The sequence below is a fragment of the Trachemys scripta genome, chromosome 9 (genome assembly GCF_013100865.1).
Source record: "Trachemys scripta elegans isolate TJP31775 chromosome 9, CAS_Tse_1.0, whole genome shotgun sequence".
NCBI classification, from domain to species: Eukaryota; Metazoa; Chordata; order Testudines; family Emydidae; genus Trachemys; species Trachemys scripta.
The window spans coordinates 87,943,751-87,966,427 of record NC_048306.1 but is presented as its reverse complement, the minus strand read 5'-3'; the positions used below and the strand labels follow the sequence as shown (position 1 = coordinate 87,966,427).

The window sequence follows — 22,677 nt, the reverse complement described above, 5'->3', positions numbered from 1 at the left end:
ATGAGTGGGAAGCATGGAGCTCTCTAACCTCTCAGAATCATTTGTGAGAAAGAAATTAGCTAAATGGACAAAAGGTAAGTCATCAAGGGTTCATCTCCCAACTGTAAGGAAGTAGGAACACATCAAAGGATATCTTCAGAGAATTACAGGTAAATAATTTTCCCTTCTCTTAAGCAACAAAATCACTTTCCTGAATGGATTCCTAGAAGCGTTACTTCTTAAAAGAAGCGTTAGCCAAGGATAATTTATGAAAGATGTTTTCTTTAGGAGTTCACATTAGGTAACAGACTCACGGAAATGAAAGAGCCTCAGAAATAACACTAAATCAAAGGGTTTATGGAGCTTTGGAGGTATTGGCCATAAAGCCATAACTTCCAGTAAAAAACAAACTCACTCATGTTCCCAAAGGGAAAAAATATATACTGCTCTAAGTGCCAAGAGGCACCCAGGAGAAAGAGATCAAGGGAAAACAGACAGCAAGCCAGGAGGCTCAAAAGAAGACAAATGTAGGAATAAACTAAGTAAGGGAGATCAATTCTATCTGAGAGGCTCAAACAAATGGCAATTAGGAGCAATAATTTATACCCAGTACCAGGGTACAGTGTCATCTTAATCCCCACTGTTGCATCACACTGTACCAAAGGTGTTCATGGGAACTACACAATCCACTTGAACCACGAATTCACTCACCCTAAGGAAAAAACTTCTTGCCAAAGTGTAGAGTACTTTGAACTAGTATGATTAATGAATGTCATTAAAGCCAGATAGCATCTTCATCTAGTAGTGAAGATGCTAAGTACCTGACAGCAGTAACTGGTGACCTTCACAGCTGAAAAGGTGACTGTTACGTCAACTGCATACCAGACATATACAAACCCACTACTATAGGTACTCACCAATTTTGTGAAGAAAGTTTCTCTCGATGTATAGTCTGCAGGATAGGCAGAGAACTGGAACCAGTCATAACAGTCACAGTCCTTATGGGACACTCCTTTGCTGACCACCGTCAGAAAGGAATTTAAGGAAACATTCCAGGGGCCCAATGAGAGACAGCAGTTGGTCTATGTATGAGACACATTTCCCTCTGTTTAAATGGGTAAAATCACTGAGAAGTACAGGAATTCCCTCTTGTCTCAAGATACAAGTGCAAGGGCAGGAATCCAGACAGTATGGTATTATTAGAGAAGTAAATCATCTGATTTAAAGAAGAGGCAAGTGAGGCACGGAGTGGTTAAATAACTTAAGGCCACACAGAAATTTGGTGGCAGAGCCTAGTTTAGAATTCAGGCGTGCCTGACTCCCAGTCCCATGTTCAGACCATGAGGCTTCTAGATGGCAACCACTTTGGACTCCCTTCCCTGTAGCTGAATTTGAAGTATTTAAAAATACTTCAAAATGGCATGACCTACTAGCAAGAGAGGCCAGCAAGTTTCCACCCATATTGGTAACTATCAAGAGGGCAGAAGGAAAGTCTGGAGAAATTAATCAGGTTCAGTATTTTATTGTCAATGTACTGGTCACCGATAAATATAGGAAGTGTAGAAATAAAAGTTACACACAAACCTCACCTCATTTCCATCCAGAAAAATTTGATCTTCATGTGGCTCAAGTTTAAATTTTCTCTTGGTTTCCTTTTTCTTGGGTGTTCCTGGGTTCTCATCCTAAGAACATATATCAATCATGAAACAGAAGGAATAATTAAAAAGGAATTTAGAGACTGTAAAAGGCCCCAGATTCACAGGTCCCATTTTGAAATTTTGGCTGCATCCATATATCATTATTACAAAGTTGCTTACGAGTGCTGAACAACAAGAATACTACTGCAGAAGCACTCCCCATTTTGGATCGAACAACCTTACCCTTTAAAAACTAGGTTTTTCACAGTAGTTAGTAGTATCTGCTAATAAGTTTGACTGTCTTCTATTTTGGGTTGCACTTACCTTCTTGCACTCTTCTTTCTCACCATCCTTTCTCTTTTCCTTCTCTTTCTCCTTCTTAGTCTTTTCATCTTTGCCACTTTCCTTCTTGCTCTTTTTCTCATCCTCTTTCCCACTCTCAGTCTTTCCTTTCTCTTTCTCTTTTTCTTTTTTTGCATCCTTATCAGGCTTCATTTTCATCACTTTCAATGCTCGGTGAAAGAACTGTTTCTTTAGGAGTCTTACAATAAAAAGGTTATATTACTAAATCATTTAGGAGTTACTGGTGTGGTTATATGTTTAGAACACAATTATGTTATTGGATATCTGTGACAGCATGATGCAAAGACGGTGTCACACCAAGCAGGACTGGTTATTAATAAATATAGTGGGCCTGATTCTCCTCTGCCTCACACCTGTGTGCCTTCTTTGTATGCCTGTGCAAAGTGGGAATAAAACTTCTACATTCCTGATTCGGTTGCATTTTGCAGAGATGTAAATGACAACACCAGAACCAAGAGAGTGGAAAATCGGGTACATTGTTTAAATTATTTTTCTTACACCCTCTCATTTGATACACTTCCTTTCAATATTTCTCTCTAATTACATGTCAACATTTCTCACAGCAGCAGGAGATATGGGAAGTGGACATACAACTTATCAGGCTATGTGGTTCAGAGCTGTAAGTTGACCCAAGATGTACTACTGGAACCAAGGTAACACACTTAAACAGTCACATTCTGTGCGGTCCAAACAGAAACTTGGTGCCAAGTGAGGGGGAAAGCGTTGGGGAGACTTTTACATCTGAGAAACCAAGTATTTGCCAACTGAGCTAGCCAGAGCATAAAATACTGTGGTCATGGCCTCTGCCACGACAAGGGCAGGTCAGGCTAGGACTGCAGGAGGCAGGGATTAAAACACCAGAGAATCTGGCCCTTACTTTGTGGTCTAGTTAGTTTGAATTGTTGCCATCGCTTCACCCAGTAATTGATTCTCGTCCTTTCATTTATCTATTAATTAATTATTATTATTATAGATCAGGTACCTTTGTCAGCGCTATTTACCTAAATATTTTATAGGGAAAGAAATCAGCTGAACTACTTCATTGGAAAAACTATATGCAGAATGATATTAAAATAAAACATACACAACTGGAGGCACAACAAAAATTAAACCGATAGAAAGAAAAGAAAAGCATGGTTTCATTCTTTTTTCCTTTTTAAGGCAGAGTAACTTTACTAAGGGTACATCTACACTACAGGGGGGAGTCGATTTAAGATACGCAAATTCAGCTAAGTGAATAGCGTAGCTGAATTTGACGTATCGCAGCCGACTTACCCCGTTGTGAGGACGGCGGCAAAATCGACTTCTGCAGCTTTCTGTCGGCGGCGCTTACTCCCACCTCCACTGGTGGAGTAAGAGCGCTGATTCGGGGATCGATTGTCACGTCCCGATGGGACGCGATAAATCGATCCCCGAGAGGTCGATTTCTACCCGCTGATTCAGGCGGGTAGTGTAGACCTAGCCTAAGAATATGTTTGAAAAATAGTCCAGTTCTGCTAATCTGATCCTAAGCTACATTGCTTTCAGCCTGACCCTGCAGTTCCTATGCACACAAACTCCAACTAAAGCCAGTGGGAATATTTAATGTAAAATAGCAGTAGAATCAGGTCCTCAATCCTCTATTAAAAAAAAAAAAGTTACTTACCTTATAGTAACTGAAGTTCTTTGGGATGTGTTTTCCACATGGATTCCACTCTCGGTGCACGTTCCTCATGCCTGTAAGACTGGATTCTTTTGGCCAGCAGTGTCCATTGGGACCACACCTGTGCCCTAGATCTCCTTGCTTCCCATCCACCCCCACCTGAGGCATAAGGGTGGAGCAACCCCAACCATGGTCCTTTGCCAAAACAGAATCCCAGAAGAGTAGGACTCTAGTAGCAAGAAAGGAGGGTGGGGTGTGGAATTCACCTGGGCAACACATCTCAAAGAACCAGTTACCGTACTGTAAGTTAGTAAGCGCTCTTTCTTTCAGTGACTGTTCACACAGATTCTACACTTGGTGAGTAACAAAACAATCCATTTGCTTGTAGGTGTCCTACTTAAACAAAAACGGCAAGACAGCCCTACCAAGATAGGCATCCATTCTGGAAGCCTTTGTCAAAGAATAAGTGTCCCCACAATAAGGGTCTGAATCCCCAACCCTTCAAGCTGATGTAATGGCAACTAAAAAGGCAGTGTTCACTGATAGCAACCTGTTCCCTATACCACCTAAGGACACTCAAAGGAGACCCATCAATCCTGTTAAAACTATACTGAGGTCCCAAGAGACAGGTGACTCCTGAACTGGAGGGGGCAAAAAAATAAAACTAATGAATAGGGCCATTAAGGAATCTAGCCACTCTAGGATGGAAAAAATACAGTTTGGCCCTGGATAACTGGGTGCTGTGCAGATATTATTGCTAGATAAACCCTTATGGAAATAATAGGAAGCCAAAGTTGTTTCAGGTCTAGTAAACAGTCCAATTAGTTGAAATGCGAGTTGTTGAGCACCACAATAGTTTAAAATCTTTTTTGTGGAAGAAGATGGCTCTTGCTGACCTGAAATCTAACAAGACTTCTATGAACTCTCTGCTTTGAGTTAGTGTGGCAAAGAAAGTTAAGGCTACTTTAATCGAGTTGGTCACTTGTGGTGATCTTTCCTGGATCAACCCATCATTAGGCTATTGGTAGACATGGGATCCCTTCTCTCCTTAAGTGAGCTGCTACAACTGCCAAGTCCTTGAACAGTACTGGTGCTGTGGAAAGACCAGAAGACAAGATACCGTACTGGTAATGAGATGTTCCTACTAGGAATCTGAGGTATTTCCTATGAGCCAGATGTATGGATATCTAAAAATAGGTGTCTTGAAAGGTTAGAGCCATGAAAGTCTTGAGAATCTAATGGAAGCTCGAGTCACCATCCTGAACCTGAAATGGTAGATGAAGTTGTTGAGACATCAAAGGTCCAGAATAGGATGCCAGCCACCTTTCTTCTTTGGAATGAAAATATAATGTGAATAAGAACTCCTTCCCCTGAACTTAAAGGGCACCTCCTACCACTGTTCAGAGATGCAGGGAAAAAAACCAACTCTTGCTTCAACAGTATCTCAGAAGAGGAATAAGGAAGGTACCTGAAGGTTAGTAAACAACGGGAACTGCATGCAATACCTCTTGCTGACAATCTCTCACACCCACTGGTCCACAGCGATCCCAGCCCAGGCATCCCCGAAAAAAGAAAGACAGTTGCCAAAAGGCCTCAACTATGGCATGAAAACTGCTGTTGAGAGGAAGACATTGAGTGCATTGCAGCAGAGGAAGAAGCGATGGGTTGTCTATTCTGGAAACTCTGCTTCTCCCTTACTCGCTCCAATGCCCTCAGAAAGTTATAACAGCATGGAGCAGAGCGATTATGTCTGAAGGAATCTTGAGGTCTGGTTTGCTTTCTTCTCGGGGCTGAGTTGTACAAACCCAGAGAACGCAAAGTGACTCAGGAGTCCTTGAACAAGTGGAGGGCCTCATCCATTTCTGATTAGTGTTTTGGACCTCTCCAATTTGGAACCACCACCAATGTGATCATAGTGCATGTGGATGTATCAGATACATCCAAAGCAGCCTACAGGGAAGTTAAAGCTATCAGCTGCGCCTCTAGCATGATGGATTTTAATTCTTCCTTATGCTCCTAAAGCAGTCTTTCCATAAACAGAGAATTTGTCCCAGTTCAGATAGTCATATTTTGCCAAAAGCTGGTAGTTGGGAGATCAGCAGAAAAACTGTCTTCTCTGCCAAACAGATCTAGTTTCTTAGGGGTCTTCTTCCTTGGTGATGTTTTTGGAGGCCCTTTCTGCTTGGATCTTTCTGTAACAGCCACTATAACAAGTGAATTTGGCACTACAGGAATGGCCATGGTGGGTCAGACAAATGGTCCATCTAGGGTCCAATATCCTGTCTCTGGCAATGACCAGTGCCAGATGTTTTAGAGGGAATTAACAGAACAGGACAATTCTGAGTGATCCATCTCCTGTCATCCAGCCTGAGCACTTGGCAGCTGGAGGTTTAGGGACACCGGGAGCCTGGGGTGCATCCCTGACCATCTTGGCTAAAAGCCATTGATGGACCTGTCCTCCATGAACATATCTAATTCTGTTTTGAACCCAGTTATACTTTTAGCCTTCACCACATCTCATGGCAACGAGTTCCAAAGGTTGACAGTGTGTTGTGTGAAGAAGAACTTCCTTATATTTGTTTTAAACCTGATGCCTATTAAGAAGCAAATAAAAATACTTGCAGCCCTTAGGAGGAACTTCATACTGTCTATCCACGCTTTTGTAAGTGGCAGGTATCGATGCTGGAGCCTGCCACAAGTCCACTGTAGGTTCTAATAATTCCTTGTTAATAAGCATAGAGTCTACTAGACATGGAAGGGTGCAGAATGTCTAGCAGCTTTTGCAATTTCTCTTACACTAATTTCAGTGGGATGTCAAGGGTCTTGGCCATACATTTCTTCAGTTTTGGAATGCCTTCAAGTCATCTGTTGGAAAAGGTAGAAAGATTGGCTGCCATATCAGGGGAGGAGGATGAAATTGTTCCCAGGATCAACTGTTCCTCTGCCCCTGCCTGTTATAGCCTCCTCCCTCTTAGGGGAAAACGATCTTACCCTAGATGTGAGGGCAGAGGATGTTGGTTTGAGGGCATATGGCTGCATAAACCAGGCAGTCCAGTAGGGCCGTGACTGATAAGTAGGAACTGAGGAACTGCTGGGCCCACTCTGCCCTTATGCCCTTGAGTGCAGGGGCTGGAGGACATCTAGAGCACAGGTCCAGCCCCAACAAGCACTGCTGGCCAAAAAAATCCAATCTGATGTGCCTAAGGTGGAATCCACGTGGACAATCACTTGAAGAACAACAAGGCATTTACAGCTTCTCCCAATTTCAGTCTTTATTGGAAGGTTCGTTTTGCTCCTACAAGTCATAAAGTAGGAACTTAAAATCTATCTTTGTTGCCTTCCGATGCAGCCGACAGGCTCTTGATTGACTGCTGCTGGAGATTTGTGGGTTATAGAGCCCAGGCCTTCAGAGCACAGAATTCTTACATAAGAACAGCCATAATGGGTCAGACCAAAGGTCCATCTAGCCCAGTATCCTGTCTTCTGACAGTGGCCAATGCTAGGTGCCCCAGTGGGAATGAATGGAACAGGTAATCATCAAGTGATCCATCCCCTGTTGCCCATTCCCACCTTCTGGCAAACAGAGGCTAGGGATACCATCCCTATCCATCCTGGCTAATAGCCATTGTTAGACCTATCCTCTATGAATTTATCTAGTTCTTTTTTGAACCCTGTTATAGTCTTGGCCTTCACAACATCCTCTGGCAAAGAGTTCCACAGGTTGACTGTGTGTTGTGTGAAGAAATACTTTCTTCATCTGAAAGAGCAGCTATTCTACTAGATAAACATAAAATGTTTGTGGAATTGGGAGAAAGATACTTACTTTGCTATTATTTTACTGTCTCCTTTTTCCTCTAGGGGTGCTGCTCCAGTGGCAAAGCCACCAGTAATTACAGGATTAGACCCAATAAGTTCTTCTAATTGTTAATGACTATATAATTACAATGATTAAACTACATTATTTCTATGTTACTGATACACCACAAATATTTTTTCAAACATTCTAATCAAAAACATACATTGCTTCAGCAGTCTATTTTGAAGTAACTATAATGTACACACAAAAGGTTAAGAAAAATAGTGAAAATATAATTTTCAAAAGTATCTGTCCCATTTTCAAAAGGGTCCAAGTGATTTAGGGCCTTCAGAACATGGGACTTTAATGCTTTTGAAAACTGTACTTTTTATTAAGACTATTTATCTTGACTAGAAGGCCCTACCTGTTGCAATAGTCAACTATAGACTCTCGAGTTGTAAATAAGGCTTCTTCTCCCTTCTTGGCTTTTGCCCATTTAGAATCCAAAAGGCAGTCCACAGCTTTTGAGGCTGAAAGGAAAAAAGGAAAAACAAACCTGTGATAAAATATAGAAAGAGCTCACTTCAATATTTGATCCACCCAAATACTACAAAAACAGAATCTGTAATTAGTTCTCAGTTTTGCTAAATACAGGAACAAAACCCTACCTGCATAATGAAACAAAAACACCCCACTCTCAGAGAGAGAGATGCCAGTGTTGCAACAGAACTCTCATTGATGCCAATGGGAACCTTGCCTGCATAAAGAATCCAGGTTCAGTTGCATACTTTTTACAATATTATATTACAAACCAGTTTAAACAGGACATTGCAAGATCAAATCTTATCCCAAAGAAGAATTCTGTTATAATTCCAAAACTAAGATGTGAGGATTTTCTGTTTTTTTAAGAAATTCCAATGGAACCTTAAAAAAAGAGATTATCCTCTATAGTAGTTTGTGCTGCTAGTGAATGAAAATAAAAAAGTTAAACTGATTAGTCCATTTTTGCTATCCATGCTGAAATGCAGGAAGTACAACATGTAAGTAGTTAAATTTTAAAAATCTGACTTTTTTTTTTATTTCAAGGCATGATTTTTTTAACGTAACAGTTCAATCTTTAAATATTCTTGGTCAAATTCTATGAAAGGAAGCCATGTGACTATCTAAAGCAAAAATCTGGCACAAAATATGAAACGGATTGTTATGTCCAGGCTCTAAAATAACAGCAACACACTAATCATGGAGCAGATAAGATAAAAAGAACAAGCGAAGAGTTATTTGTTTATCCTGGAAAATTCTGATTATCCTGTTCCCAGAAATTGCTGTCCCACACCTTTTATATAAACTGGCCTGCAGACACCAAATGTCCAAACATGTACGAAGGTGTAAGCATATGTACACAGGCTCAGAAAGAGTTTCTGAAATCATAATGAAGATTTTAAAGCTTAAAACAACCAAACAAAACCAAATCCCAACTCCCATAACTCAACTCTCCAAGAGATCTGATTAGTTACTTTAGCAGTTTAAAGGCTCCAGCTCAGATCCTGGCCCCCAATAAAGTTACTTTGCACTGGCAATACAATGCAGCTTCAAGCCAATTTAACCAGATACCAGTATATGGAAATTTCTCTGGCATAGTGGAATATTCAGATGGCAGAAAGATAATGTAGCCAGCCCCACAGCATTGCTTCCCAGTCTCATCATAGAGGGCATTTTGGGGAAACAAGGCCTGGCTGGAGTGTTGCTGTGCTCTGTTACTCCTTGGCTACAGAATGGCTGTGGGGGCCGCTGCAGTCAGGTGTTTAGTGAGAAGGTAATTTACAGCAGAACTACCTCTGTCCAACTCTTCAGCTGCACTGACTGGAGCTCTGGCACAGCTGATCATACATCCTTTTCCCCCTTCTGTTTTAATATTTACACTTTGTACAATAGCTACCGCATAAACAGGCTGCCAATCTGGACTCCAATTTTAAGCCTTCAAAACTGAAAGCCTTTGCTTTCAGCTGATCATTACTGAAGTATTCTATTAATGTTATTGATTATACCATGTGATCTCCCAGTTTGAGGTTGTATGCATGTAAAACACAAACGCAACTGTTTGTGTGTGTAGCTAGGAAAAGAGCAACAATTTTTTCACTCTTTAGTCTGGTGTATTACTTTTTTTTTTTTTTTTTTTTACAATCTCTTATTATTGAGGTTTTTTTTTAAAAAAGCATAATATCATAGAACTATAATCTGTACAGTGCCAGAGCATCATACCAGTAAAGTGTAGACTTCATGAAAACACTTCCAAAATCCAGTCCAATCACATGGTACACAATTAAGTCTTTACTCCAAATTCAAGTTTGTTGGAACTCTAGAATAGCTTCATGGCAAAATATATTGTTGAACTATTCTGTCAATCATAGAATCATAGGACTGGGAGGGACCTCAAGAGGCCATCTAGTCCAGTTCCCTGCACTCATGGCAGGACTAAGTATTATCTAGACCATCCCTGACAGGTGTTTGTCTAACCTGCTCTTAAAAATCTCCAATGATGGAGATTCCACAATCTTCCTAGGCAATTTATTCCAGTGCTTAACCATCCTGACAGTTAAGAAGTTTTTCCTAATGTCCAATCTAAACCTCCCTTGCTGCAATTTAAGCCCATTGCCTCTTGTCCTATCCTCAGAGGTTAAGAAGAACAATTTTTCTCCTTCCTCCTTGTAACAACCTTTTATGTACTTGAAAATTGTTATGTCCCCACTCAATCTTCTCTTTTCCAGACTAAACAAAACCATTTTTTTCAATCTTCCCTCATAGGTCATGTTTTCTAGATCTTTAATCATTTTTGTTGCTCTTCTCTGGACTTTCTCCCATTTTTCCACGTCTTGCCTGAAATGTGACGCCCAGAACTGGACACAGTACTCCAGCTGAGGCCCAATCAGTGTGGAGTAGAGCGGAAGAATTACTTCTCATGTTGTACTTACAACACTCATGCTAATACATCCCAGAATGATGTTTGCTTTTTTTGCAACAGTGTTACACTGTTGACTCATATTTAGCTTATGGTCCACTATGACTCCCAGATCGCTTTCTGCAGTACCCCTTCCTAGGCAGTGATTTCCCATTTTGTGTGTGTGCAAATGATTGTTCCTTCCTAAATGGAGTACATTGCATTTGTCCTTTTTGAATTTCATCCTTTTTACAAACTATTTACAATTCTGTTTTATATCCCACAGTAAGAATTAAATTATTTCCTAATCAACATAAGACAAATGGTTTAGAAGGAGAACCTGAATCAAAAGCAAAAGAAGGAAAAAAAAAAAAAACAGTTAGGAATACACTGATCATCTTGGCTGTATTCTGGGAGTCACAGGGAGACTTGCCTCTTTAAGACAGAGAGGGCCCCACTGCACCTGTGACTGGTCAGGTGCCTTCCAACTGGGCTTCAGAGCAGGATCATATCAAAAGGAGGAGACTGAGACAAAGAGAGAGAGTGTGAGCATGTCAGAGTCAGGAAGGGGCAGCAGGCATGAGCAGCCTGAGACCAGAGGAGAAACAGAAGAGTAGCAAAGAGTGGCTAGAGGGAAAGAACAGTAGGAAAACAGTAACCACGAGCTGCTGGTGACTAGTTCTGAGGAAAGCTGTTGGGAGGACCGACTAGTGCTGGGGAACCTTTATGAGTTGCAGGAAAGCTTGTGCAGAGGCCTTAGGAATGAGGGAAAGAACCAGTCTGATCAGTGCAAGCCAGACCTAGATGCAAGGAGTTGACTCTAGAGGAAGATCCGCAGGACCAGAGGTAAAACTCATAGGTAAGGAGGCCTGGGGAGTGGAATGCTGCAGGCATCTAATGTGCGGCTATAGAAGATGACTTGTGGGAAAGAAACTGGTCTTGGAACTCTCAGGTGAATGCCCCGTAGAGTGAAGGTTCTGGAACAGGGATAAAGAAACTGGGGTTGAAGCGTTAATGACTCTCAGGTGGGCAACCAGAGAATGGTGACCTCTGAACGGGATTGAAGAGTGTTATGTTGTAACCTTGAAGCGTGCTGTGTTCTACTTTGGGGTTTTGGGAGAAACTGTTTTTACCATGAGGGATGTGAAGATTGTGGCACTTGATATGAATAAAAGCATCTGAATTTGTTGCTGAGAGAGACAACATTCATTTGCATAGGCAGCTGAAATGGAAACTGAGGCGAGCTATGCCTGGCTTCTAATGTTGGCAGCAGGAGGGTGCCCACCTTGAGGTTTCCCTATAACACTGAGAGATACACAATAAAGCACTTTGTTTCTACCCAGGCAAAACTGAGACTTTGAATTACTATAGTATTACAGCACCATTATACCAAATACAGGTGGAGTAATCCTGATACCACACCACCCTAAGCGAGCAGGGTATGGGTACAAGTTAAAGTAGTATCCTTAGCCCCTGGAGGAAGGAAACAAAATCCAGCTCTCCTCAGTCAGGAAGGTCACCTTAACTTGGGGCTTTTAAGGGTGGTGATGGGAGAGGGGTGGAGAAAGGAGGTGACGGACACCCTTCAAAAAATAAAAAATGATTAGCATAAACATTTTAAACAACAACATGACTTACTGAACACTCAAGCAAGAAATGCTTTCATTTTATGAGAGTAGAATTTGCTGTTATATTACTGCCATTTTTGTATAAAATTTTACCAGTGAATACAAGATCAGGAGGATAGGGTGTCATCTCCAAAAGTTACAAGGAAACTAAGTGATTGAAAAATATAAAGTATAACCATTCAAACTACCAAGAAAGTTATAATACAAGTATATAGCTCTTACATAGCCCTTTATATCTGAAAAACACTATGAAGCTTAATTGAGCCTCACTACACCCATCTGAGGTACGTAATTATTACCCTCATTTCCATTTTACAGATAGAGAAACTAGGGCAGGAAATCCAGAAGCTCGTCCAAGGCTACAGAAAGCAGTCTGTATGAAGTTATAAGTAGAAGTAGGACTTCTTGTCTAATAGTCCTAATGCCACACAAAACACCTCAGAATTTTTGTAACATTACTTCACAATGAAAAGTGAACTAAAAATAGGATTTGAAAAAAATCACTGGCCATGGCACATGGGAAGGTTTCCCTGGCGATTATGAGAGACTAAGCCATCAATTTCATATTAAAAGATAATTTATACCCCTTGTCATTACAAAGATAAGTTTCAGGATGAGAACAGAATAGCTAATGTAGTATTGTCTTGCCAAGTCTGCACACAGTACCTCTACTCCTCTTCATAGCTCAGTGAGGCAACAAGACAATGAAATTAACAAGATTCTGGTTAGTTTCCTGCTTCCATCCAGAACCTACAGGAATACTGTGAAGCTATCATGAATCATGTTAGTTTAATGCTGCTACTGCTGTTTGACAAAGCTCTGTCTTTATTCACAGAGAAAAAAGACCCAAAAACTGGAGACTAAGAGAGGGGTTGTGTAGTGGGAACTTGCTGCCACTTTCCCTGCAGCAGCTTGAAGGCTTTGGGGAAGTAAAGTAGCAGAGTCCCTTTCACAGCAACCAGGATACTCAAGAGGATGGGGAAGAGACAGAAAGCTACTTCTCCCTTTCAGCAGCTAGAGGTGGGATGTGATATGAGATTTATCAGCCACCTGCTACTCAGTGACTGATGTGAACATTAGACCCCCCAAGCAGGGTGCAGGGATAACTCCCTGTTAGAAATCTCAGTCCTCCTCCCTTACCAGCAGACAGGGGTGGAAGACAGATAGGGCTTTTCACCAGGGTGTCTTACTCTGGACCTCACTTCTGCTTTCCTGACTGTGTCTTCTGCATCTACTTCAGGTTGGTAAATGTAATCTTCTGACTAGTAAGTGCCTTGTTAATTTCCCTGGGCTATAAATGATATACAGCTTACTAATTAAAAATATTAGTAACCTAAATTTTAAAAAAAGTACAATATTAGTAAATATGCAGTATCATTATTTGGTTACAAGTAATCTTACCAATAAAATAATCAACTCTGTGGCCCATCATGTTGGTAGATTTTGTTGGACAGTTGAAACGTAGGTATTTGGCTACAGCTTTCTCCTCTTTGAACGGCTCACCAACTTCCTATAATATAAAAATATAAAATTAATACTGGTTTCCACCACCTCCTTTCCTTTCCACCACCTCCTCCCACTTTGTGGGGGCATAAATTAAAGCAGCGGTCCCCAGGGGTTGTTCTGCTGACATAGGATCACCAGAGTATAGCATCATGCTATCCCCCAAAAGTCCCCCAGGCATTCTATTATGCCAGTTCTGTCTCACAAGGGTATTCTCCAACTACACCTTCACAGCATCTTTAAGTGGAATGGCACAAATGGGACTTAGCTTGGGCTAAGGATCTGTACTATTTTGAAAGAATTTGAAAGAAATTTGTTTAGATAAGCTATTAATCATTGCAAGATGGGTCTCCTAATAGGAATTACGGTAGTGGATATTTTATAAAAGTATATAAGCATGTAGAGGCTCAAGTTACAGTTGTGAGTTACTGAGTTTATAGTAAACCCCAATTTTCACTCACTTGCCTGTCCAGATGTTTTGCTGTCTGATGGGAGACATTTGTGGAGAAAAGAATGTGTTCCTGTTTAGTCTGAAAAGGACTGTATTTGATCCAAGAGTATTTTTAACTGATGGCATGAGTGCCTAGAACCTGGGACAGGCTTCACTTATGAGTTAATTTTTATTTATTTATATTTAACAAGTTAATTTCACTCTTTTTCAAAGAATTATGTACTCATTCAGGACACATTTTTATACAAAATTCAAGCAAATGACCTCAAGCACACAGCATGTGAAACTCAATTATCTTGTCTAAATCATATGAAAGATGGAAGACAATAACAAAATTAAAAATTAAAGCTTACACTGTGTCCTAGAGAGAGAACATTTATTTTCTGTTTGTCTTTGTTGGTTTGTGTAACATCTTTAGCATTCATTTAAGAAATCTGTCAAAGTAAAAATATCACTCTGGGGAAAAAAAACAAACCACATTTGCTCTTTTATAACACATTTCATCCAAGGATCTCAAAGCACTTTACAGGCATGAATTAGCATTTAGACCCATCAAGCAGGTCAGTATTGGAAACTCAGGCACAAAGGCTAGGGGGTCATATTTTCAAAAGTATTTAAGTGTCTATCTTACATCTTCAGGTATTTAGTGGGATTTACAAAAGTGCCTACCTCCACCTTTAGGCACCTAAATACCCCTGAAAATCTAGCCCCAAGTGATGAGCTAAGACTAACTGTAGACTAAGTGACTGGTATATGAGTTGCCCAAGGTCCCTCAAAGGAAGCCTGTTACAGAACCAGGCCTAGAAGTAAGATCTGCAGATTACTAGGGTACTATATTTTAACTGTAAGACATGCATCCTTTCTTTAAGAAAAAACAATATTGCTCAGTGCAGTGTTCTTGTAATCATATTGGTCCCAGGTTAATAGAAAGACAAGATGGGTGAGGTAATATCTGTTATTGGTCCAATTGAAGATATTACCTCACCAACCTTCTCTCTCTCTACTACTGATCATTGACATTGTGTCCCCATATAAATCTCTCTCACTAAAAAAGAATCATCTATTTTTTCACTTTATTATATTCAGTCATAGCTTTAATGTTGTTGTGCAACAACTAAAAGCATCACATTTCAAAATTAATATTTAATGACAAAATAGTAGGAGACAACATTTTAAAAGCAAAGGTCATGCCTAATTTTTTCTCCTAACCTTATGCCAGGTGATTTGGTCCTTTCCCCACACCTGACTTGGATTTTTTGAAGACCACACTACTTGTCTGACTGACAGTAAGTGCTGTCATCATGGAATAAATTATCTTTGTCTTCATATCCTGTTTTGCTACATCTCCTGTTTTTCTTGTTCTTCTTTTCTTCCTCCTCTACTATCTGACATCTCTTATGTGTACACTCCTCTGTCTCTTGCCATTCTCCTTCCGTCTCTCCATTCAGCACCTGACCTCTTTTTAAAAAAATCACCATGAAACTAACTTAAAAGAGCCCTAACAAATGGGAAAATTGGTTTAGTTTTAGTAAAAAGTGTTCTATTGTCACTTCTGAAGATCAGTCCTTTATTCATCCACCAAAGGGGTAAACCACGGAAACAGTGGTGCAAGCTATTGTACAATGTCCTACCCACAGATTCCAACCCAAATGTAGAACCACCAACTGTAGGATTATGATGTTAAAGTCTTCATAAAAATAACAACCAACACATCTTTCATCTAGTTGAATCCCAAAAGCCTGTGAATAGTGGTTAGAGAAAGACTGAAAGTCAAGAAATCTGGATTTCTATTCCCATGTCTGCCACCAACTTGCACTGAGCCATTGGCCAACCACAACCTTTGCCTCAGTTTCTCCATCTATGTAATAGTGGTTATATATACACTAATATTTGTGAAATACAGTGACACTAAGATGAGAGGCATTTAATAAGTATTAATTATTTATCCAAATGAAAGTATAGGCACAATTTTAGGTAGGCACCATAAAATTATCCACTTTAGAATTTGGCCAGTGCAGTTCAACCTAAGTGCCTATTCAGTCAACAGCTTAGTCTCTGAAACTGCCAACAAAGTGCCAGCTGTGATGTTCAACTGAACACCTGTCCAAATGAACTGGACTAAGACGACTTTGTGTTTAAGTGAATACTTTCATTGTAGGTTATAAAACATGTTTGTTTTTTTTAACAAGAGATGAAAGAGCACATTGGATCAGGTTTCTTAGGTAACAGGTATACGGGGGGGGGGGGGGGGTATTGTGGTGGTGTTTTTCTTTTTTGACCATATGTATTTAGACTTTTTCTTAAACAGATATTAACCTGGAGTCTGTAAAGGAAAAGTTTTTTATTTTTTTAAATACATCCTTTTTATATATATACAGATTAATTTTTCTGAGAAAAATCTAAGTCTTGGGTCTTCAGAAACCTCAATATCACTAAGTATCACACCATTTTTAGCAATCCGATTCCCTCAGGATTTTCTCTTTTCAACATTTTGTTGAATATAGTGCTCTTCCTACTACCTCAGTTAAACTGCCACCCAAGTAAGATTTACTAAAATTTTTATCTCCAAAATCCCTTTTATTGATCCTTCAAAGACCAAAATTTTAATAAATTTCACCCTGCTGCCAGAACACTACACAGAAGAGAGCTGTGTGGTAGGGAAACACCACTGAGTGGAAACAGAACAAAAAGGAAAAGAGATGAGGGTGGGATTTCAAGAGGGAGAGAAACAACACAACTAGATATGGGGAAAATGAGAGACTACATAACTATGGAAAGGAAACAAATCCTGGTGGGATATGAGAAACTTGTTTTTTTCTTATTTTGCCTAAATCAAGAGCCTAACCTCCTTCATTGTTCTATGTCTAGATTAATAGATTCCCAAGCCAGAACACCAACTGTAGTAATCTAGTCTGACCTCCTGTATAGCACAGGGCACAAAATTTCCCTAAAATAATTCCTAGAGCATATCATTTAGAAAAACATCCAATCTTGATTTAAAAATTATTAGTGATGGAGAATCCACCATGAATCTTGATACATTGTTCCAGTGGTTAATTATTCTCATTGTTAAAAATTTACACCCTATTTCCAGTGTGAATTTGTCTAGTTTCAATTTCCAGCCATTGGATTGTGTTATACCTCTCTCTGCTAGATGGAAAAGCCCACTATAAAAATATGTATTCCTCATGTAGATACTTGTGGACTGAAATCAAATCACCCCGTTACCATCTCTTTGTTAAGTTAAATAAATTGAGCTCCCAGAGTCTATCACTATGAGGCACGTTTGCTAATCTTTTAATCATTCTCATGGTTCTTCTTTGAACCTTCTCCAATTTTTCAACATCCTTTTAGAATTGTGGACACCAGAACTGGACACAGTATTCCAGGAGCAGTTGCACTAGTGCCAGATACAAAGATAAAATAACCTCTCTACTCTTACTCGAGATTCCCCTGTTTATGCATCCAAGGATTGTATTAGTCCTTTTGGCCACAGCATCACACTGGGAAATCATATTCAGCTGATAATCCACCAAGACTCCAAATCTTTTTCAGAGTCACTACTTTCCAGGATAGAGTTCCCCTCTCTTGTGAGTATGGCCTGCATTCTTTGTTCCTAGATGAATACGTTTACATTAGTCATACTAAAATGCACATTGTTTGTTTGTGCTCAGTTTAACAAGCAATCAAGGTTGCTGTGTATTAGTGACCTGTCCTCAATATTTACTATTTCCCCAATTTGTGTGTCATCTGCAAACTTTTAGTGATGATTTTGTGTTTTCTTCCAGGTCATAGATAAAAATGTTAAATAGTGCAGGGCCAAGAACAGATACCGGTGGGACCCCACTAAAGACACACCTACTTGATGATTCCCTGTTTCCCAGCTTTTAATCCATTTAATGTGTGCCATGGTTAATTATACATTGTTCTCTATGCCACGCGTCCAGGCAAAGTCTCCTCTTTAAAACCCTATGAATATATATTATTAGCCATTGCATTCTATTGAAAGCCACCAGCAAAGAACTATTTTAAGAACATTTTACAGAAATTTAAAAGTTTTTATTGGAGCTTCTTTTCATCTCATCTCTTTCCTCCTGTAAAGTCGTTTGACTTAATTACTATGAATTCAATGTCAGACACATAAAATCCTCCAAGAAGTTATTTTAAATAGTTTTTCTAAACATAAAATTGTTTTGACTATACTGTTACCTTTGCACCTTCCATGGCTAGATGTCCCATTGCTGGGAATCTCTCCCTTCTCAATGGGATAAAGCTCCTGCTTACTGCCCAGCAAGTCCACAAAATGCCAGACTTTAAAGTCAGGCTTTTTTATAGCTATTCACTGGCAGATAATTGGAAGCTTAAACACCAGCCTATAATAAACAGTTAGGGTGGAGTCCACAAAACAACAGTCGACTCCTAACTTATATTAAGGTTAGGAACTTCCACCGATTAAACAGAAGTTAGGAGCCTACATTGATTCATGGATTCCACCCTTGGTTCCAGAAAATCTGATATACCCTTATAATGGAAAAATTGACTCTCTTAATAGAGGCGGCTTGCAGTATTACTTTGAAAACTGGTGATCCTTTTTGAACTATGCCAAGACAGTCCAAGAAGCTGAGAAAAACAATTGACTCATTTTGGCCAATTAAGAACTCTGCAAATTAAAGAGTACTCTCTTCATGGAAAAAGAAGAACAGGAGTACTTGTGGCACCTTAGAGACTAACAAATTTATTAGAGCATAAGCTTTCAGCCCACTTCTTAGTCCACGAAAGCTTATGCTCTAATAAATTTGTTAGTCTCTAAGGTGCCACAAGTACTCCTGTTCTTTTTGCGGATACAGACTAACACGGCTGTTACTCTGAAACCTCTTTTCATGGACTCATCTCCAACATTCTGTTTGATATATGATGGAGAAACTGCTAAGAAGGCAACATATGTTTATCTACGTATTTGTGTTACAAATTTAGGCTTTGGTCTTGCCAACTCTTATACACATACTTAACTTTAAGCATGTGAATAGTCCTGCTCAATTCAGGAGTACTTCTTAAATGCTTTAAATTCGTGTATGAGTGTTTGCAGGATTGGAGCCTTAGGTTGTTATTACACCAGACATTAAATGTCATATGTAAATTGTTATTGGTGAGTGTTTTCCTGGACTGTATTTAATCCTATTTGTTTGTATTTTGTTTGCTATATAAAGAATAATTCAATCACTGACACTTTAGAGTATTGTATCATATTATTGCAATGGATGCAGTTCTAACTTGTAAGCACCTGATTATTTTCTTGTTCTATCTATGCTTTTTCCAGTTTATTTTTTTTTTTTAATAGTAATTTTTTTAAAAAGTTAAAAAAAAGAACAGGTCACAAGCATAAGAATGAATCCTGCCCTTCTTGGGCCTCAAACCAGGTATGATTTGCCCCCCACCCCCCAGAAAATTCCACACTGGGAGGAAGAAAGAGGAAACGTTTCTCTGACAGTTTTTTGTTGGTGGTGGTTTTTAATGGTGGCTGTTTGACGCTGATCACAGGCATGGCATGCTAGAATAAGTCCCAGTGTGATAGATTAGTGAGCACGGGGCACGTGAGATGATCAAAGTGAATAAATAGACGTATTGTATGACTCTACAATTCATTACATGAACACTGCGTCCATGAGTTCACAAATGTGCATACACACACATATATATTCCCAGACAAAATAGCTAAAATGAAGTTAAGGTTGAGAGAATATATCAGTAATACAACATTACGGGGATGGCGTAATTATTCCCAAAAGATACATTACAAACCCAGGAAATTCAGAGTTAAGGTTACATTTAGAAGAATTCCAAACATATTCAGGTTAAAAAAAAAAAATACGTGGTGAAGAAATCTAAACAACCTCATCTCTGCTCTAAAGTAATGTAGTATTTGTGATCCCAGATTAAATTTATTTTTAAAGACAGATTTTTTCACATATTCCCCTCCCTGCAGGGCATCATTTTCTGGGTTTGTAATGCTTGGGTTTAGGAACATTACAACTTCTCTATAATGTTTTCAACTGGGAAGTTACTGATATATTTGATATATAGTCTCAAACTTAATTCCATGTTAATGCAGTTTTCTTGTCTCCATTTCTCTAAGGTTTTTTCAGACATGAATACTAAACAAGAAACCTCCTGTAAAGTCAGGAGAAGAATATTACCATACAACATTTCTAATTATTTGAAGATCTGTAATATCAACCTCAAAATCTTTTTTTGAAATTTTAAATTTAGGGGCAAATTCAACAGTACACCAAAACAGCCAGAGCACATCAGCTAGTTAAGATGGTTTTACAGCTGCTTTGCATCATCAGAGCAGCATTAAGCATACTGGAGAATCTGACCCTTAATTTGCAATTGACTTATTAAGTGAGAGGGCTGTATTAGCAAAACTGGTGATATGTGAAGGAGGGTAAGAGATCTTAGTCGGTGACTCTCTGTGCTTCCACGGTTCCCCCTGTGCTCTTGCACAAGATTTCAATTAATTTTAACTATATGGGAAGTCTGAAATGCCTGCATTATTCCATTGTTAAGATCATTTGGGACAGAGAAAAGATTGATAGCTGCTTAATTTCTTAAAGGATTGTCTTTAATTAACGTAAACTAACTTAACAAAATAACTTGTAAATTCTCAGAAACTCTCTCTCACTCAATGACTGTTCCACTGTGGATAAATCATTAAATAGTCATTGGGCCAGAGACAGAGGGAAAGAATGACTGTAGTACAGTGGGTAAGGCATCCACCTGGGAAGTCAGAGACCCTGGCTTCAGTTCCTCTGCTCCACTCACTTATTATTTATCCACGGTGGACAAGCTTCAGCAAGAGACTTTGAGGGAACCCCACATCAATGATTAGGGCACTCTCCTGAGAGATGTGGGATACCCCTGTCCAAATCATCCCTCTCCCTCTGCTAGAGAAGGGGGAATTGAACCGGGATCTCCCACGTCCCACGTGAATGCTCTAACCATGGGGCTAAAGTTATAAGATGGGCACCATCTCCTCCTCCTCCTCCTCCGGCCAGATTCTGAATGGGACCCAATCTGGTAGGCACATTCATAGGCCACCTACCAGTTTGGGCCATGCATGTGAGATAGGCATTTGGCTGCCTATCTTTCCTGGGCTTGTGAATCGCTCTGCGGTTTAGGCAGGAGATGGTGTCTCAACACCTTGAGGAAGGCAGACATGCACACTCTCAGAGACATAAACATAGGCACAAAGGAGAACTTTTACCCTGAAAACTTAGGTGCCAAATGAGTTTAGACACCTACAGCATTTAGTGGGTGTTTTATGGATCTCAGTGGCACCAAAACTGCGATTTAGGAACTTAAGTACCTTGGATCCCACCCAATATGTTTTGGCAACCTGAACTACAGATACCTTTATTGTTACAGTTGTAATAAATACTTTATTCCCCCAATTGAATATTTACTGAAAAACTGTATTTACTCCTCTCCCCTCCCCCCATTAGTATTTGTCTAAATAAACATTTAAATATATAAGATTTTTTTTGGGGGGGGGGAAGAGAAGGAAAGGAGGAGGGGTGATTTACTGTACCCGAAAAAACACCCACTATTCACAAAAGTAATCATTTGTCTAAATTTCCCAAAAGCTCATCTCTTTCACCAAAAGAAGCTGTTACAATAGAAGATATTACCTCACCCCCCCTTGTCTCTTTAAGAAAAATAATGAAACGTTTTAAACCATATTATGAAGAAAATCCCTTCCACATATTCTTGTTTACAACTGAATAGGTCTTTAAGCTGCAAGAAGGTATGAGAAATTCAGACGTTCTTTATAAAATACCGGTTCTTAAATGTGGAAACCCCTTCCGTCCCCTCCTCCAAGAGAAGAAAATTGTCATTCCCATTAATTCAATGGGCAGCGCACAGCCGCGCTTTTGCGACAGGTGAGGCGCACTGGGGGGGGGGGGGGGGGGCCCCTCTGCACAGGTGTGTTTGTGCGTGTGGGGGGAGAGGGGGCATGTGAGCATGCCCAGGAGGTGGGTGGGTGCACGCAGGCCAGCACGGACAGGGCGGGGGTGATGTATTGCTACGATATCACGACAGGGGCAGCATGGCGAGGGTGGTCCGCGTGTGCTCACATGATGCAGGGTGCCAGCGGGACAGGTGGGCTGGGCTTTGCAGGCGGGTGGGGAGAGGGGCATGCGGCGGGGCGCGCAGGCTCCAGGCGGGAGAAGGGCAGGGGTGCTCCAGGGAGGAGAGGGGCACGCTGGCGGGGCTGTACGGGAGGGAGACGGGCTGGGGCGAGAGGCTAGTGGGGGGGAGGGGGGGCCGGAGGCCTCGGGGGTGGGGAGCAGGGCCAGCCGCAGGGGGCTCGCGCGGGAGTAGAGGCGGGGCAGGAGGACACAACGCGTCCCCGAGGGAAGTTGCACTACCTGGATCCGCTTCCTATGTCTCCTCCGCTCCGCCATGTTGTCGCCGTCTGGTTTGCCGGTGACGTGGGGGCGGGAGCCTCGCGAGAGGCCGCGGGAGCCGCTATGTGAGCGGGGCGGAGCTGACGGGTAGCTCAGCTGGGGCTCACGCCTGGCGGGAGGGGTTGGGGTAGTGTGGGGGCTGGGATAGGGACCGGCTCGCCGGACGGGGGCGCAGGCAGTTTTGGCGGGCTCCCGGCGGGGCTCGAGCCAGGATACGTGCCCTGCGCATCCGCTGTCCAGCACGGCGGGGGCGAGCACCCCGCTGGGTATTAGGC

General features: G+C 40.8%; 1 protein-coding gene across 1 annotated transcript in view; it reads right to left on the bottom strand.

The window, feature by feature from the left end:
• Positions 1-22,467, bottom strand: part of SEC62 (SEC62 homolog, preprotein translocation factor) — a 31,710-nt gene extending 9,243 nt beyond the window's left edge. The window contains exons 1-5 of the mRNA XM_034781220.1: positions 22,364-22,467; positions 13,382-13,490; positions 7,842-7,947; positions 1,941-2,157; positions 1,569-1,661 (exon numbers count right to left, since the gene is read on the bottom strand). Of these exons, the coding sequence (XP_034637111.1) occupies positions 1,569-1,661; positions 1,941-2,157; positions 7,842-7,947; positions 13,382-13,490; positions 22,364-22,399 (561 nt within the window). The 5' untranslated portion in view covers positions 22,400-22,467. The remainder of the gene's footprint in view (positions 1-1,568; positions 1,662-1,940; positions 2,158-7,841; positions 7,948-13,381; positions 13,491-22,363) is intronic.
• Positions 22,468-22,677: the final 210 nt, after the last annotated feature.